The sequence below is a fragment of the Electrophorus electricus genome, chromosome 8 (genome assembly GCF_013358815.1).
Source record: "Electrophorus electricus isolate fEleEle1 chromosome 8, fEleEle1.pri, whole genome shotgun sequence".
Classification (NCBI taxonomy): Eukaryota; Metazoa; Chordata; class Actinopteri; order Gymnotiformes; family Gymnotidae; genus Electrophorus; species Electrophorus electricus.
This window is the reverse complement of record NC_049542.1, coordinates 1,135,580-1,154,446: the sequence shown is the minus strand read 5'-3', so window position 1 is coordinate 1,154,446 and position 18,867 is coordinate 1,135,580. Positions and strand designations below refer to the sequence as shown.

The 18,867-nt window shown below is 41.2% G+C and overlaps 4 protein-coding genes across 4 annotated transcripts; 1 reads left to right on the top strand and 3 right to left on the bottom strand.

Annotated features, from left to right (window-relative positions):
* Window positions 1-393: 393 nt before the first annotated feature.
* Window positions 394-1,428, bottom strand: LOC113590312 (trace amine-associated receptor 1-like). Its single transcript, XM_035529032.1, has one exon. It carries the CDS (start codon window positions 1,426-1,428, stop codon window positions 394-396), a length of 1,035 nt encoding a protein of 344 aa, XP_035384925.1.
* Window positions 1,429-5,178: 3,750 nt separating this feature from the next.
* Window positions 5,179-6,204, bottom strand: LOC118241820 (trace amine-associated receptor 1-like). Its single transcript, XM_035529055.1, has one exon. The coding sequence runs from the start codon at window positions 6,196-6,198 to the stop codon at window positions 5,179-5,181; it is 1,020 nt and encodes a 339-aa protein (XP_035384948.1). The 5' UTR covers window positions 6,199-6,204.
* Window positions 6,205-11,595: 5,391 nt separating this feature from the next.
* Window positions 11,596-12,621, bottom strand: LOC113590318 (trace amine-associated receptor 1-like). The gene has a single exon (XM_027030409.2). The coding sequence runs from the start codon at window positions 12,613-12,615 to the stop codon at window positions 11,596-11,598; it is 1,020 nt and encodes a 339-aa protein (XP_026886210.2). The 5' UTR covers window positions 12,616-12,621.
* Window positions 12,622-14,965: 2,344 nt separating this feature from the next.
* Window positions 14,966-18,859, top strand: leg1.1 (liver-enriched gene 1, tandem duplicate 1). The gene is made up of 5 exons (XM_035529064.1): window positions 14,966-16,796; window positions 17,087-17,173; window positions 17,273-17,457; window positions 17,658-18,099; window positions 18,692-18,859. Exons 1-5 carry the CDS (start codon window positions 16,502-16,504, stop codon window positions 18,841-18,843), a joined length of 1,161 nt encoding a protein of 386 aa, XP_035384957.1. The 5' UTR covers window positions 14,966-16,501; the 3' UTR covers window positions 18,844-18,859.
* The last annotated feature ends 8 nt before the right edge of the window (window positions 18,860-18,867 follow it).

Genomic DNA, 18,867 nt, shown 5'->3' with positions numbered 1-18,867 from the left:
TCAACACACTGCATCTGGTCAGGACAATGGTGGGAAAACTAAATTTTATATTAATTGACAATTAAAATTCCAATTTTGTACAGAACAAGACTGAATGTGAGAATGCATGGCTCAGGAAAGACCAAGACCAGACAAAATCGACAATATTACCGAACCAATATGTGCATCACATCAATTCTAATTACAAAGGTAAAACAATAATGAGTATTAGTGAAAGATGAACATACCAGAATTGGTTTATTTTTAATTAACATATTGGCATGTCTAAGATGTTGGCAAATTTTGAAGGCCACCACTAAAAAGCAAAGGCACATATTTACTGAAATAACTTTGATTCATAAAGGCACCTCTACAGTACCAATTAAGCATGGAAAAAAAAATAATGACCAACACTTACAACAACCTTAATCTGGAAGAATTAGGTTGAAATATTTTCCCCAGTAGAATTACTTTAAATGATTTTCTAAACCAGCTATAAAAGAATGCATACACAATGGGGTTGCAAGTGGAATTGGAATAGCCAATCCAAGAAAGGAAGTCAAACAAACCACGTGGAAATACAGGACCAATAAAAGGATCAAACAATGAACAGATGAAAAATGGTGCCCAAAATAGCAGAAAAACACCAATGACAATGGCTAAAGTTTTGGTCGCCTTTATCTCTGTCTTCCGCACAGATGTCTGATGCTGGCTAGTCTTCACATGGCCATTTTGAATCGAGTGTGCTTGGTTTTGTGCAATGTGGAATATTTTCAGGTATATACTGATCAGAACAACAGCAGGGATATAGAAGTACATCATTGTGAACACAACACTTGCAGTTTTACTGAGGTACACAATGCAGCCCCCCTCACAGGCAATGTTATTGTAGTAAAAGTCTTCTGCACCCAGAATGCCGAGTTCTAGAAATGCAATCCCAAATCCCACAAAAACAGCAAGGGCCCAACATGCAAAGATCATAATCAGAGTAATATTAGTAGTCATTTTAACATGGTACAAAAGGGGGTGGCACACTGCGTAATATCGATCTACAGAAATTATACACAGATTTAAAATGGAAGCAGTGCACATTGTGACATCAAGACTGCTGTGTATTTTGCAGAACAGGTTCCCCAAATACCAGCAGGTCTCTACAAGGCGTAACATACTGGGAGGCATCACAGCCCCTCCTACAAACAGATCAGCTACAGCCAGAGACAGAATGAGGTAATTAGTTGGTGTGTGGAGCTGCTTGAAATGAATAATGGTTATGATCACCAGGAGGTTTCCAAATAATGTAAAAAATGTTATAAAACTAAACAAAATGTACATAAATGTTCGAGTCTCCATCGGATAAACAGTCTTTACACACGAGTTGTTCAGGGATGCATAACAGAGTGGAGGGTTTTCCTGTATTATACTCTGGTTAAGAGTCCATCTGTGGTCCATATTGTTTTTCTAAGAGTGAAAGAGAAAAAATACATTTTCAAAATAATTTAATGTATTAACATTCATTAGATTATTTTGTATTACATATATATTAGTCATCTGAAATAGTAATCTAAACAGTTAAAAACCCATTGCGATGTGTGTTTAATCACATAAGTGTCTTTTATGAGAATAGTACATTTTGAACTTAAGTTTAATATATTATTACAAACAGGGCATTTATATGTAAAATTACTGTTGTCTCAGGAAACTTACCTCTGTGTGCACTAGGGCTATACAGAGGATGAGTGATTTATAGTTACACACCTGTACACTGCCCTGTTCATCATAATCACGTGTTCACAGTTAGCCAATGACAACATATTCCTCAAAGCAAGCATGCTCTCAATTGGGAAGCATTAGTATGCTTAAATAAAACTTAAATCCCCTTATTTCTGCTTTTGCAATACTAAGACACTGGTTTTAATGTGCACTCTGCTTTATACAAATGTGTTCAGTGGGTGCAGATCAGCTGCTGATATGGCTGAAGAAAGAGCTCAGCAGAGGATATCAAATGTTTGTGGTTTTACTAATGTACTAATGATCAGCACGTAATGATATTTTGACATATTTTAGGCTTTTAGACTACACGTGTAACGACACCTGTCTCGTGTTGCTTTGTGTCGGCTCATGTTCATAGTCAAGTTTTTCCAACTTTTTACCACCAGGAATCCAAGTAGCATGGTCAATACTTCCTGAATTCTGTTCAACGCAGTTTTAAGCAGGTTTATTTCGTCGGTTTGTCGTGTGCCCACATGTCGGTTGATCCTGTCTAAGGTGAACAGTTAATTCCCTTAGAATTTTCATCAGGCCTGGATGTGTACCACACAGATGTGTGAGATACAAGGGCTTCACATGTGCAGACATGCACTCTTACATGGAATGTCTCAGTAGGTGAAAGAAGATAGACGTGGGCTGTGGGTATGTTATACCGATGTTGCAGTGGAAACGTTTTTCACTTTTCTTTCTATAATTGGTATTTTGTATATCAGCTATTTCCAGAAGAGAATAAACTTTGAATGCTTTCCTCCTGCCTTCTGCTTACTAATTCTGATCTAGCTTTACTTCTTTTCTATTTTGCCAATTCTCCTTTTCTATCAATTCAAGCAGTAAGAACTATTTATTATTTTAATTCATATAATTACTTTTAACACAGAGCGTTACTGTGCATGTTGGTATGCGAGACATCAAACAACAATAAGAAATATTAATGGAAGACTTTAATCATCTCTCAATTTTCCTGCAATCATGTTCATTTTAGGACCTACTCCAACTTTCAGATGGAAAATTTAAAATTTTAGTCAACCTATGGACTATTTCTCATATTTTGGCAGTGTGGTGACCTTTTTAAACCAGATCAGATACACCTCAATTTCTTTGGGTCTCGGACGCTACACTCAAATATACTCCATGTCATCGATCACACACCATGGACCAACATTAACAACAGACCAGGAGGTCCACTGGACTGCAGTACACCAGGAGCAGAAGGAGTGATGTCAGAAACCTTGCAAAGACACAGTCTCTAATTCCATTCTTATGCAATAGTGAAATGTGGAGCAATCATGAGGCGGACACATACGCTGAAAAGAGTGAGATTTATTAGGGACAAATCTATAATTCGAGTCGTAGTCACGGTCCAGGGTCATAGAGCCAACACACAGAGAATCCAGGAATGCATCTTAAACTACACGAAATGCAACACAATGACAAAATATGAAGTAGGCTATAACAATGACACAAGCAACAATAAGAATAAACACTAGAGATCACAAAACATGACACAGGTGCTACAAATGATGGGAGAAGAAAATGAAACATGGAAGCAAAACACACGAGACATGACAATAAGGATGCTAGGAGGGGCCAACTGTGACAAATAGCCGTTGGCATGGGCCATAAGATCCATAAGACCAGTAATTAAAGTCCTGTTAGATCTAACTTGATTATGCAAAAGCTGAGTAAACAAGTCAAGGTATCACATCTTAAATGCTGCTAGTTGGCTAACAAAGCCTTCAGTATATTGCAAGTTGCTGAAAACTATGAGCTGGATATCATCTGATTGAAACCTGGTGCAGCAGTGATGATATTGCACTACATGAGTGGACCCCACTTCAGTATTTTTTTCTCAGTGTTCCAAAAGCTCCTGGGGGGGCGCTGAGTCTTCGTTCTTCTCAAGGTTTCTTCCTCATGCTCTAGGTAGTTTTTCCCTGCCACTGACACCCTTGGCTTGCTCACTGGGGGATTTGGACACAGGTAAAGCTGCTTTGTGGCAACATCTGTTGTAAAAACTGGGAAAACAGTCTAATGATTCTCATATCACCCCCAAAGACAGACCTGAAGATCTGCTACTAGTGATTTCACTATGAAGGGACATTTGTTAATATTAATATATTAATATTAATAATATATTAATATTACCACTCAGTGACTTTAACAAGGAATCTACCCACAGAGACTCAGAACAGCAGTTATCAGGAATCAGGTTGTCAGGTCTCTTCTAAAGAAGAGATTCCATTTTTCTATTTTCTGAAATTCCATTTTTAGGAAAGATTACTGAGAAGATGGTCTCTCTTCTACTTCAAGAATATTCAATACCGAATTTAATTTAGTATTGAAATAAACGTGAGCCTTCAGTCTGATTTTAGAATTTATGACAGCACAGATCTAAACTAAAGTCCTGAACAATCATAGACTAAAACCATGATGCTGGTAACCTGTGTCTACAAAGTAGACCACTGTATACTACTAAACTGTCTAAGAGCATGGTTTGCTCTAACTGGTATTGCGCTGAACTAAATCCAGTCATATCTGACCAGCCGTGAGTACTATGTCATATTACTATGTGTAAGCAGCTGTAAAGGCCACACTCTCTACTGTGGAGTCCCTCAGGGTTCAGTTATGGGGCCACCTCTCATTAATCTCTGTATGCTGCTGTTAGCCACGGTTATCAGCAAATATCTCATCCTACCCATATGCAGATGGCACACTGTTATATATGTCTCTAGTCACTGACCATAGGGGTTCCACTGACTTGATTTTTAACTGTCTAGATGACATAATGTCAGAGTCATAAAGGAGAGTTCAGAATGCAGCCTTTTGCTGCCATGGCCCCAAACTCTGAAATTTGTGACTACTTAAGCACTTCCAAGAAGAAAGCTAAACATTCTGCATTCTTCTGCAAGGTCTTTAAATAAGCTACTGTGTATCAACGGTTTGTAAAATAATGTTTTCACTTTTAATATGCCCTTTAATCCTACTCAGTGCATTTTATTTTGTTTTTATTTACTTTGAATAATTCATTCTTTTAATATCTATTAATTTTCTTTGCATTTTTAGAATGAATTAATTCCTAAATGAATCATATTTACATTTTGTTTTCTTTCTTTTTAGATTTTTGGCTTTATACTTTCCTGAAGGGATAGATTTCAGGATAAAATAATGCATGATATTCTTCTATTATTTATCAAATAAACTGTTAAAAAGTAGCTTCAACCTTTACTCAGACCAGCCATGTCCTTCACATACTCCAAAATACCAGAACCATCTGATCACACAACATATGACAGTATATCCCTTTAATTATCAAAGTCCTTACAGGTGACTGTAGATGCTTTTGAACATGTGGTAATGTGTTCTTTGAACCTCTACAGTAGAGTGCACACACCATCATTATTTTCTGCAAATTCATGCTAGATATTTTATCTTCTTTTAGTGTGAAAATAGATTAACTCTTGAAGAACCTGGATGAAAAATGTTACCCGTTACAAGCATCCAGAAGGCCTTCCTAAACCATTTGTAGAAGAGTGCATACACGATTGGGTTGCAGGTTGAGTTTAAATATCCAATCCACACAAGCATATCAAAGAGTACCGGGGGAATTGAGTAACCCACGAAAGGATTGATGACATTACAGATGAAAAATGGGGTCCAGAGTGAAAGGAACACCCCCATAATCACAGAGAGAGTCTTTGTGGCTTTTCTCTGCTCTTTGCTTATCAGGGACTGTGTGTTGCCTTTATATTTCATATCCTGAATAGATTTTGCTTGCATTCGTGCAACATGGAATATTTTAGTGTATATACTGAGCATCACAAGACCAGGGAAGTAGAAAGCAAGCACAGAAGTAAATGTTGTGCAGGCTGCACTTTGGAACAACACACAACCACCTTCACACTCCACGTTCTCATAGTAGAAATCCTCACTGCCACGGATGTTAAGCTCCAGAAATATTATCCCAAAGCCGACTATAACAGAGACACTCCAGCAGATGGAAATCATGACCAGTGTGACGAAAGAGGTGATTTTACTTTGGTAGAGCAGAGGTCTACACACAGCATAGTATCTGTCAATCGATATGAAACTAAGATTTAAAATGGACGCAGTGCACAACGCAACATCAACACTGCTGTGTATTTTACAGAACAAGTTCCCCAAATACCAGCAGGTCTCCACAGAGCGTATCATACTGGGAGGCATCACCAAGCTTCCCAGCAGCAGATCTGTCACAGCCAGAGACAGAACGAGGTAGTTAGTTGGCATGTGCAGCTGCTTGAAATGAACGATGGTCAGGATGACAAAAAGGTTTCCAAATACTGTTAAAATCACCATTGAACCAAAAAACAAATACAGTGGCACTCTCACAAACATTGGATAAGCAAATTTGGGACAAGATCCATTTAAAGATTCATAACACAGAAGGGTGATGTCCACTGTTGGGGTCGAGTTCATCCTAATGTCAAGATGTTGAGATGCTCTCTTCCTGAAATACCTGAAAATAAAATAATTAGGTTCCACCTTTTTCATCAAACCAATAAGTATAGTTAAGACCACCACTAACATAAAACCCGTAAAGATTATAGAGTTGTCAAAATGACAGCAACAATGTCTTTGAAAGATCTTTGGCATTTAACAGAACAGCGTGTAGTCTGTAAACCAGTAGAAGTTTCCTCAATCGGTGTCTCACCACAAATCATCCACTAAGTGATGTCAGAGTCACAGAGCCTAGTACAGAGTGTCTCTTTATACCCTAAACACACACTACCGTAGGTGCAATGCCTGTGACTCTGTCACCCTCCCTATGGAGTTCAGCATCAACAGAGGCACACATCAGGACAAGCTCAGACCACTTGACAAAGAGTGGACTGTGTTGTAGAAAGTCCTGCTTTAGTAAGGTAATGTAGTAATGTGTGTTGGGTCTATATATCAGGTGGAAGACATTCGTCCATATACTGCTTTGATAGTAGGGTGGTTAATGTGAATTTCTATAATGCTGGGGCTAGTTTCTTTCTGAAACTCAGGGCAGATATCATTATAATATGTTGAAGTGGCCCTAGGAACTCATCCTCTGTCAGATACTCCTCTGTCAGATTCCACACACTCATAGCTCATAGTCCTTCATCCTGCCAACCAGTCTAAATGTAGCTCTAGCCCAATCAGAAAAGAAGAGTCCAGATAACACCAACCTCCAGTCCTGTGAGAACACTGGATCGTCTCCTGCCCATGCTTTGATCAGCTTTGGAGTTAGAGGTAAATCTGTCCGGCAAGAAATACCATTTTTGCAGGTGTGTATGATGTGTTGGGCTTCTCAGGAAGAGAACTAAATATGTCAACATTTGCAATTTTCACTACCAGCCCAAAACACTATGCTATAGGCTAGCAACTATGTAAGAAATGCATCTGGATTAACTGAACAGTCCCATTATGGGCTCATGGTCTGTATTAATAGTGACAGGGCAACCATAAACGTATTTATGAAACTTTCACTGAAAGGACTACTGCTATCCCTTCAATCTCAAGCTGTGAGTAGGCTCTGCATGGAAATGGTTTTAGTCTTATCTGGAGGGACAGTCCTATTAGGTGACATGGAGAGGATCAACATCCAATCCATGTAGACTCTCCACCGGTGTTCCACAGGGCTCAGTATTAGGCCCTATTCTCTTTGTGTACTCTTGATGATGTAATATATTCTCATGGCTTCTCCTACCACTGCTATGCTGACAACACCCAATTAATTCTTTCTTTCCCACCCTCTGACACGCAGGTTTCGATACGCATCTCAGCACGCTTGACTGACATTGCATCATGGATGATGGCACATGACGTCAAGCTCAACCCCAGAAAAACTGAGCTTCTGTACATCCCAGGAACTCCCAGCCCTTACCATTACCTCACAGTTTCCTTCGAGAACTCCCTGGTATCACCCTATGAAGCTGCCCGTAGCCTGAGCATAACTCTGGATAACCAGTTGTCATTCTCAACTCATGTTTCTAATCTAACCCAGTCTTGTATATTCCTCCTTTGTAACATACAAAGGATTTGGCCCTTTCTCTTGCAGGACGCTACCCAGCTGCTTGTACAGTCTCTTCTGATCTCAATGCTGTAACTCGCTAAGTGTTGGTCTTCCTCTAAGAGCCATCAGACCTCTACAACTTGTCCAGAATGCAGCAACCTGACTGGTCTTCAGTCTTCCAAAGTTAATGTATCACTCTGCTGCTGCACTCCCTTCATTGTTTTCCAGTAGCTGCACGCATCAGATTTAAAACCTTGATGCTTGCCTACAACACCAAAAATGGACCAGCCTCTCCATACATGAGATCAATGGTCAAAGCTTGATCTGTATCTCAGGTAGTTCAAACTGAAATATGATGCTTCAAGTCTCGTGGAAGACAAGTATTGAGACTGTTCTGTGTCTTCCAGATGGTGGAACGAACTTACACTGGCTGTCCGGACAACAGAGTCCCTTGCAGTCTTCAAATGTAGACTGAAGACCCATCTATTTGTGGAATATTTAAATGACCACTGATCCTGCAGCTATGTTGAGTAATTGAAACTGTAGTTCTTATTGTAGAGTATAGTTTATTGCACTTATTGTTGTCTGTCATAGAGGTTATGTGTTTTGCAATTCTTGGTATCAGCATTGATCCCTGTCTTTAAACAGTATTCTAGTTCAATGGTATATTGAATTCAGAACTAGTGTATTGGCTAGGACACATTCTGTGAGTAAATGATGCAACTTTTGTAAGTCACTCTGGAGAAGAGCATCTTCTAAATGCTGTCTATGTAAATGTAAACATAAACGTGAGTAGCTCTTCTCTGCTGACGTGAGTGTATGTGAAACATACCTAATGCACATTTCTGAGTCCTCTCCTTTATGGTTGGAGAAGGTACATCTATATGGTCCCATATGTGTCTCAAGAGAGAATGATGTCTATGTAAAGGTCAAAGTGCAGTAGATTGTAGCACATTGTCCACAGTGCGTTGGAAAACCACTGGACATGAGGCCACCCCAAAAACCAAATGGTTGTACTTGAAAAGGCCTTTGTGAGTTAATTTTCATGTCCTGTTTAGAGTTGTCACCAAGTAGCAGTCTCTGGTATGTGTGGCTTGTGTGCAGTTTTGTGAAAGTTCTACCCTAAGTAGAGGGTATACATCAAACTCTGAGGCCTGGTTTGTTGTTAACTTGTAGTCCCCAAATATCTGTACTGAGCCGTCCTCTTTCACAACTGGCACTATTGATGCCCAATCTGAAAACTCCAGTGGCTCAGTGATTTCTTTAACATGCACTTAATGATCTGATAACTGCAGAAAATCATATTTTGTCAGTAATCCGATCAACATGTTTACATGCACTTGGGTATTCGGAAAATGAGAAAATCCAGCTTTACATGAGTCAGACCATGATTGTATAGCTACTTTGCAGCCAGCCAATAATCTCCCAGAATGATGTGATGTAAACTTCAAAGTTCCTGCTACATTTTTTTGTAAACTTGGACCCAAACATGGATCTTCCTTTTTTTATGGTTACTAATAGTATGCTAATCAGATTCTGCATTTCTTCAAGCATGTACTGCATTTCAGAATTTCCCCAAAAGTGTTTGATAGCCATTTTGCAAATGCGGGTCCTGCATTTAATTCTGCTAGCTGCATCCAGAACAGCTTCGGTTACGATTGTGTCTACATATATGACTCCAGGTTTATGTATATGACTTTATTACATATATGACTCCAGGTTTACGTATATGACTATATTACGTATTTGAATATGACATTTGAAATGCTGCATGATAGCCAAAGGCTTAGGGTTGTGAAGATACTGCACCAGCTTCACTAAGTCCTTTTGGACTTCAGGCTTTAGCTGCATAACCAAGTGCTGCGTAACTTCATTGGCATTCACTAGCAAAATGTGTTGCAATTTGTCTTACTCAGCCCAGTCACCAAGCTCCTCAAAAATTCGCCAATGGTGTCGAACATAGCCAGACTTCTGTCAGTGTTTTGTCTCATCACCAATAAATGTTACACACTGGCAATAGAAATGCAGACCAAATGCTCTCAAAGTGACGAACCATATGGCCATAACTTGCTTTAATTTAGTCTATCAACTCTTTCAATGAATACTAGACCATCACTAATTACTGCACAATAGTGACCCTGAAATGTTCCGAGTGTAGCTACGTTTAAGTGGCCAGTATAAGAATTGCCCTCTGCAACAGTGACACATTTAGGCTGTAAAGCATTAAACTTCAATTGCTCAGTAACTGGGATTATTTAAGATATGTGTTCTTAACAGTTCCACCCCCAACCCACGGACCAGTTAGACATTTTGAACAGATGTGCTCTGATACTCACCACGTCTGCAATGACCCTGCCCCCACAACTGAGACAAAACCACACACTGTACAAGTTCATCTCCAGCTTTAATGAGTTAACGAGATAACCAAATAATGCAAGGCCGTCCCCATGGAGGTGGAGTGATATGTCTTGTTAAAGTCCTTAGGAATGTTTAGCCTCGACTTGTTGCATTAACACAAAAGCAGAATATGTCCAACATACAAAGATCATAAACAAGGTAGTATTCGTATTCATTTTACTGTGGCACAGAAGTGGGTGACAGACAGCATAATATCAATCTACAGAAATTATACACAGATTTAAAATTGAGGCATTGCACATTGTGACATCACGACTGCTGTGTATTTTACAGAACAAGTTTCCCAAATACCAGCAAGTTTCCACGGAACGTAACATACTGGGAGGCATCACAACCCCTCCTACAAGCAGATCAGCTACAGCCAGAGAGAGAGTGAGGTAGTTAGTTGGAGTGTGGAGCTGCTTGAAATGAACGACAAATAAGTAATGTTAAAATGTTATGAAGCTAAACAAAATGTACATAACTGCCCGATTCTTCTTCTCATACACACAAATCATTCTGAGATGCATAGCAGAGTGGAGGGTTTTCCTGTATTACACTCTGGTTAATAGTAATCTGTGGTCCATAGTTTTTCTCTGTAGTATCTATTAAAAGTGAAAATGGCATTTTCAAAATAATCCAATGTATTTAAAAACATATATACCAATACGTGTTCACAGTTAGCCAGTAATAACATACCTGTGAGGAAGTGTGCCTTTAATTAGTAAACATTAGTATTACTATATAAATCTTAAAATGTAAATCTCCTTGTTCCTCCTTTTCCAATACTAAGACACTGATTTTAACATGTAATCTGCTTCATACAAATGTGTTTAGTGGGAGCAGATCAGCTGCTGATATGGCTGAAGTTATATAGATGTTTTATATACATGTTATTCTAGATTTTAACTTTTTCCAATTGGTTTGCTGTTTCAGTTATTTCCATTTGTGTTAAAAACCCCAGGAAAGCAGAAGTTTTTCAAATAAACTTCAGTTAAAAAAATAGCTACAATTACTACAGCAGATTCCCCACACAACCTTTACTCAGTCCAGCCATGTCCTTCTCACACTCCAAAATACCAGAATCATCTGATCACACAACATATGACAGTATATCCCTTTATCTTCACAATTTGTGCATTTTATTCACATGGGGCCTTTTTAAAAAAGAAACTCTACATATTGCTGATTAGTGTTTGTCAGGTTGAATATGAAGCTGATAGGGGGTGGATGGTTGCCTTAGAAATGTCCTGCAGCTGAATATATATGGTTGCAGTCTCGGGAGCTAAAGTCCACTGTGGAAAGGACGGACTTCAGTTATCAAAATCCTTTCAAGAGACTGTAGATGCTTTTGAACATGTGGCAGTGTGTTCTGTTTGACACAATTGTTATTTTCTGCAACGTCTTGCTAGACATTTTTGTATTATTTTTTTCTTTGTTTAGTGTGAAAATAGATTAACTCTTGAAGAACCTGGAAGAAATATTTCACCTGTTACAAGCATCCAGAAGGCCTTCCTAAACCATTTGTAGAAGAGTGCATACACGATTGGGTTGCAGGTTGAGTTTAAATATCCAATCCACACAAGCATATCAAAGAGTACCGGGGGAATTGAGTAACCCACGAAAGGATTAATGATATTACAGATGAAAAATGGGGTCCAGAGTGAAAGGAACACCCCCATAATCACAGAGAGAGTCTTTGTGGCTTTTCTTTGCTCTTTGCTTATCAGGGACTGTGTGTTGCCTTTACATTTCATATCCTGAATAGATTTTGCTTGTATTTGTGCAACATGGAATATTTTAGTGTATATACTGAGCATCACAAGACCGGGGAAGTAGAAAGAAAGCACAGAAGTAACTGTCGTGCAGGCTGCACTTTGGAACAACACACAACCACCTTCACACTCCACGTTCTCATAGTAGAAATCCTCACTGCCACGGATGTTAAGCTCCAGAAATATTATCCCAAAGCCGACTATAACAGAGACACTCCAGCAGATGGAAATCATGACCAGTGTGACGAAAGAGGTGATTTTACTTTGGTAGAGCAGGGGTCTACACACAGCATAGTATCTGTCAATCGATATGAAACTAAGATTTAAAATGGACGCAGTGCACAACGCAACATCAACACTGCTGTGTATTTTACAGAACAAGTTCCCCAAATACCAGCAGGTCTCCACAGAGCGTATCATACTGGGAGGCATCACCAAGCTTCCCAGCAGCAGATCTGTCACAGCCAGAGACAGAACGAGGTAGTTAGTTGGCATGTGCAGCTGCTTGAAATGAATGATGGTCAGGATGACAAAAAGGTTTCCAAATACTGTTAAAATCACCATTGAACCAAAAAACAAATACAGTGGCACTCTCACAAACATTGGATAAGCAAATTTGGGACAAGATCCATTTAAAGATTCATAACACAGAAGGGTGATGTCCACTGTTGGGGTCGAGTTCATTCTAATGTCAAGATGTTGAGATGCTCTCTTCCTGAAATACCTGAAAATAAAATAATTAGGTTCCACCTTTTTCATCAAACCAATAAGTATAGTTAAGACCACCACTAACATAAAACCCGTAAAGATTATAGAGTTGTCAAAATGACAGCAACAATGTCTGAAAGAACTTTGGCATTTAACAGAACAGCATGTAGTCTGTAAACCAGTAGAAGTTTCCTCAATAGGTGTCTCACCACAAATCATCCACTAAGTGATGTCCTAGTACAGTGTCACCCTGTGTCTCTTTATACCCAAAATACACACACTCACACCACTGTAGGTGCAATGCCAGTATCACTGTCCCCAGCCTCTTGTCCCAGTGGTCAGTAAAGCCCAGACCAGGACAGTATTCCCAGTCTTATTAGTTCCCTCTCCCTCAGACTCCCAGCCACCTTCCTCATGGAGTTCAGCGGCAACAGAGGCACACATCATTGTAGAATGTCCTGCTTTACTATCCTGTTTTGGGTCTATATATCAGGTGTAAGATATTTGTCCATGTACCACTTTGAGAGTATGATGGATTATGTGGTGAATATTTATAATGGTGGTGGTATTTATTTTTTCAAGGTCAAGGCAGATATGGTTATGAACTGGTGAAGTGACAGGCAATCTTTTTGTTTTTACAGATGAACCAATCCTACTCCTGTGTCAGATTACACACACTGCCCCCTTGTGGCCAGGCCCCAGGTTGGAAGAACTAGTTCTTGAACTAGAAATAATACGAAATTCCAGTATCTCAAAATTTTTTGTATTTTCGTACACTTGACGTGTAATTTAAAAGCCACCAGATTCCAGGCCAGGTGGTTTATGATGTGTGAACCAACAGGATGTAACAGGTGTAGCTGAGAAATGCAGGTTGAAGCAACTCTACATGTGGGCCTCAGCCTATATACCCATCACCATATGGATTTAGTCTTGTTTTTAATCGATTTGATCAAGTTTTTTCAATTTTTTTAACAGAAGAGTGCCATGGTTGTTCCTTTTATTTCATTAGGTATTACACACACAGACATTAGGCAGCCCATGTTACCCACACCTAAATCCACAAGTGTGAGTCTCTGTGTGTGTGTGCAGACACTAACAAAACATGCCCTTTACCCAAGATCTCAGTATGAGGCGGGAGGCCACCTGTATGTGTGGATATCAGTCCCTTCGTTCTCTTATCTGTAATGCAGCTGTTTGGCACAGTGTGCACCAGGTGATCTGCTCATACCTCACCACAAAGGCAATGGTAGCTCAGTGGTGAAGGTATTGGACTAGTGGTCAAAAGGTTGTCAGTTCACGTCCCACCACTGCTGGGCCCCTGAGCAAGACCCTTAACCCTCAGTTGCTCAAGATGTATTCAGTCATAATTTTAAGTCACATTAGATAAAAGTATCAGATCAATGTACTACATCATAGCTGTGTTCTGTGCAGTATTGTCAAGTTCACTCATCTTAAATCAAAACTCAAAATGTCACTGTATTAAACCTCCTGAGTCTGGGCACAAATGCACCCGTGGGGTGATAGCATGAGGCAGGTTAGTCATGTTGCAAACAGCCACACAGCAAACGGATAAAGCACTTTTATTCAAAGGCCCTTGAAGGCGCTGAGTGGTACCCTGAACAGCATACTTCATGTAAGAGGCTCCCATACTGCAATACAGGGTTCTGTTACCCTTCACACGAAAGAGGCCTCGATAGACATTTGCAAGGGCAGAAAGCCTTTTCAAATCAAATATTCTGTATTAGGAGTGTGTTGGGTAATATGGATAGTTAAATGTTAATCCAATAGTTAAATGGATAGATAAATGTTCTGTTCCTCTAATGAAAAATGCATTAGTCATGTGCATAAACAAGCACGGAATATCCTAAGAAGTGATCTGTTTAAGAAATGAACTGTTTAAAAAGGAAGAAAGAGATCAGAGATAAATTAGTACATTGCCATCTTTGACTTACAAACAAAACTTCATGTAAAAGGGACATACAACAGTGGCTACTGCACTTTCTCTATGCACACACCATGTCTCGTGGTTGAAGGCCTAGAAACTACTGAAACTACAGAAACTACTGAAACTACAGAAACTACTGAAACTACAGAAAAGGCTGTTAGGGAAGAGGGGGAATAAAATACTGCATAGACAAACATTTTATACACATGTACTAAACAGTGTTGCACTTGTGTTTTTCCTGGCTACAAGATTAGCTAGTTTTCCTAACACGCAGATGAAGCCATGATTGCCAGTTGTTATTGAAGCAACATTGTACTTATGTAGTTTTGTGTTTAATTTTTTTGTATTTTCGTACACTTGACGTGTAATTTAAAAGCCACCAGATTCCAGGCCAGGTGGTTTATGATGTGTGAACCAACAGGATGTAACAGGTGTAGCTGAGAAATGCAGGTTGAAGCAACTCTACATGTGGACCTCAGCCTATATACCCATCACCATATGGATTTAGTCTTGTTTTTAATCGATTTGATTAAGTTTTTTCAATTTTTTTAACAGAAGAGTGCCATGGTTGTTCCTTTTATTTCATTAGGTATTTTGCTCCTACTGGTCACTGATTGAATGGTTGATGGTGACACATTTACGTTGTAAAGCATTAAATTTAAATAATCCCAGTTACTGAGCAATTGAAAATATGTCAAAACCACACACTGTACAAGTTCATCTTCAACTTTAATGAGTTAACTAGATAACCAAATGATGCAAACCCCTACAGGGCCGTCCCCGTGGAGGTGGAGCGATATCTGTCTCGTTAAACTCGTTATGAGTGTTTGGCCTTGACTTGCTGCTTTCACACCTCTCTGAGCAGAGGGAGTCGTTATGTCGGAAACAGACAGGCTTTCACACCTCTTCTCTTTAAGTTGTTAATGAATGGCAGATTAATGCGGCCTGGACTCCTCCCACAGGACCCAGATAGCCCTTGTTTTCCACTGAACTGTGTCATGTGACAGGCTGCTCAGTTGGGGCCCAAGCAACAGGTGTTCTCTCTGTATTCTTTGGACTTTTAGAAATCACAGTGTAATTATGTTAGATGTGGTCAAATGCCTTGTAAGACATGTATTAAAGAAAGGGAGCGAGAGAGATGAAGGTTTTCTATGTACAATCTCTTCTGACAGCAAATAACTGCAACACTAGAAAACAGAAAACACAGGAACCTTATAACTGTCAGTTCTCGGATCTGTAATCTGATGACAGCCAGTTCTCCATTCTGTAACCTTTGAATTTTCAATAGAATTTTTCAGTTACTGCTCCACCACTGCCATTTTGCCCATCAGTATAATCTGCAGGGTGGCATTTCTTCAACCTTCAACTCAAATTTAACATGACAATCACATGACTTGCTCTGAGTAGACCTGCTTAGGCAACTCAGACCCAGTCTGAGTTAGACCCATTCTGCTTAGGCAACTCAGACCAAGTCTGAGCATGTGCAATGCTACTGAATGCAGAAGTTAGATTTGTGGTATGCATTCAGTATACACTGTTAAAAATTATTCCAGATGGTCTGTATGTGCCTCTGAAGGTCACTGCTTGGTTTAAATAAGAGCGATCGATCTGCTACTGAAAACTAGACTAGATTTTCAGATAACTGAAACAGGCCAAGGTGAGGTCATTTCAGCGAGGCCGTCAGAGCCGATGCGGGGGTTAGAGACCCAACACAGAAGTCTGTGGGGCAGACAGTTCATAAGTCTTTCCGCAGCTGGTGACAGATGCACTGATCAAAGTCTGTTCAAACACCAGGACGCCCGCGCTGGTGCAGTCCTGATAAGAGCCCAGGGCCTCTCCTAGTTCCTGCTCAAAGTCCTTCCCAGCCCTTTCTATAAAAGCTACCTCCAAGCTCCCAGTCCATCCACGGCTCCCAGCATGCACTTCTTCAGGTGGGCGCTGGCTCTCGCCTCGCTGGCTGTGCTCTGCGGGGCAGCAGTGGTGATGGAGAACGGCCTCCCCATTCTGTGGGGGAAGACATCCAGCTTGCTGTCCAACCTGTCAGGGTCCAGGGAGACGGTCACACTGGACCCCTGGGACTACCCACAGAGGATGGTCATGTACAGGCTTTTGATTAATGCCTCTGACCCCTACATGGGCTCCATGGGTCCAGGGACCAATCAGAACCCTCTCTGGGGGCTTCCTCTGCAACTTGCCTGGAAACTCAGATCAGGTAGGATATAAACTTCAGTGAGCCTCAGTGCCATATACAGTGAGCCTCAGTTCTGTTGAACATGCCGTCATAAATCACCTGATGGAGGACTTCTCCCTCCACATTTGCACCATGCATCACCCTACAACCTCCTGTGGGGTGTTTGTCAACAACACATTGTTAAATATTATTATTATTATTGTTCTCGTTTTTAATTGTTCTTTCATACCCATGTCCTTTCAGGCTATATACTTTTTGGCCTCCAGAATCAGATATGAACACGAATAAGATTTGGCATGCGCTTTATGCAGGCCGACTGGTGGATCCAACAGGTGCGGACTCTTGTGGCCAGGAGGGATCAGAGCATGTGTGCATCGCAGCCAGCAGCTGGTGGGGGTGTGAGTGTGTTCATTACCAAGATGACTAGGACCAGAAATATAACACAATTCAGGTCTTCTGATATCTGGCATCTCGTGCCTCTCCGTGACATCGGCCAGGTGTGAACTACTACCTGTCCGTCATCCCGTTCCTGGCGGCGGTGGAGGCAGGTGTGGTGGGGGAGGGGCTGCCTCGGATAGAGATCCAGGTACCTGCCCAGGTGGCCCAGGATTACTGTACCAGCACCAAAACCTGTTCCAGCCTCCACGCTGACGCCATGGCCAAATGGGTCACCTTCTTCCAGGTGTGCACATGCACACCATATACACACACAAACACACCACACATCAGAGCCATCTGAAATCTTTTCATTGATCATAATGATTTCTTATGTAAATCGCCTACTGACATCAGTGTTTTGGCCAAAAACACAGCCTATACCTCTATTTAAAGATATAATCAGATTTTTGTATGTTTGCTTATTAAGCATCAGATTTCTCACAGTCTCTAAAGGACATAAGTGCATCAGACATGAGGGAAGATGAGAAGAAGGATCAGATTCTGGGTCTGATGTGGGCAGCTGAGCTGGCTTCTCTTAGCACGGCGTCTAACACCTGCGCTGAGAGGCAAGTTCTCGGACAGGTGATCACATGTCTGACAGGGGTGTCCCCAGACAGCCGTCTGATCCTGATGTGTCCCCCACGCAGGCAGAAACAGTACTCCGGCCTGGAGGGGTCCTTCAGCGAGAGCTGGCTGAGCTCCGCCCAGTACTTGGCCTCCACCCACTTCTTGTCCAGCGTGGAGATGTCCGAGCTGCTCATGGCCCCTCTGCCCGGCCGCGTGCTGCTGGACTCGGACAAGCCGCCCAACATCGCTGATCTCAGCGCTGAGGAAAACCACACCCTCTACGTCTTCAGTTGGATAAACTCGGTTAACAAATGGCTCGGTACGTGACGCAAACAACCCCCCCCCCCCCCCCCCCCCTCCGTCACATAACAGGGAGCTAAAATGGCCTTATAGCAATCCAATTCTTCATTACTGTTTCGTTCAGTCCATCACTTTTATTTGACTGTTCGGATCAGAGTCCTGCTCTAGACAATGACCTGCACCATCCCAAGATATTTTAATTTATGTGATGAAAGAAATGCTTCTCATCTGGACGTTCACGTGTGGGACAGACAGATGCAGGCGTGAAGCGGAGGGGATCAGAGGACACATGTCTGGGGTGGGAACAAAAACAGGCAAAGGATGAAACAGACGCACATGGAGCGATATCTAGTGGGGAGGCGCGGGGGACACATGCTAGAAGAAGGTATCTATCCCCCTCTAGTGGGTGTTTTGCAGAAGTGCATGAAAAGCCAAGCGGTTAGAGTGGGCCATGGGAAAAATCCAGATATATCAGCTAAGGTGCTTCAAAAACCATAACCACTGTGACACAACAAATACATTGGAAAAGAGCAGACAGAATTCTAGTCAGGCAGGAAGAGTTTGTGCAGTACGATCCGTCACCGTTCTCACAGTATGTTGCCCTTTACCAGGTGGGTCCCTAACCACGCTGTGGCAGCGAGCCATGTGCTCGAGCTCCGCCCGTGAGAAAGGTCGCGCCCTCCTGCAGGACGTTGCCCTGAACCCACGGTTTGCCTTGGCTAGTATTTTCTCCATTCTGACCGAGATGGCCATGGGCTGCTGAGAAGAGTGCATGCTGGGAAATGAA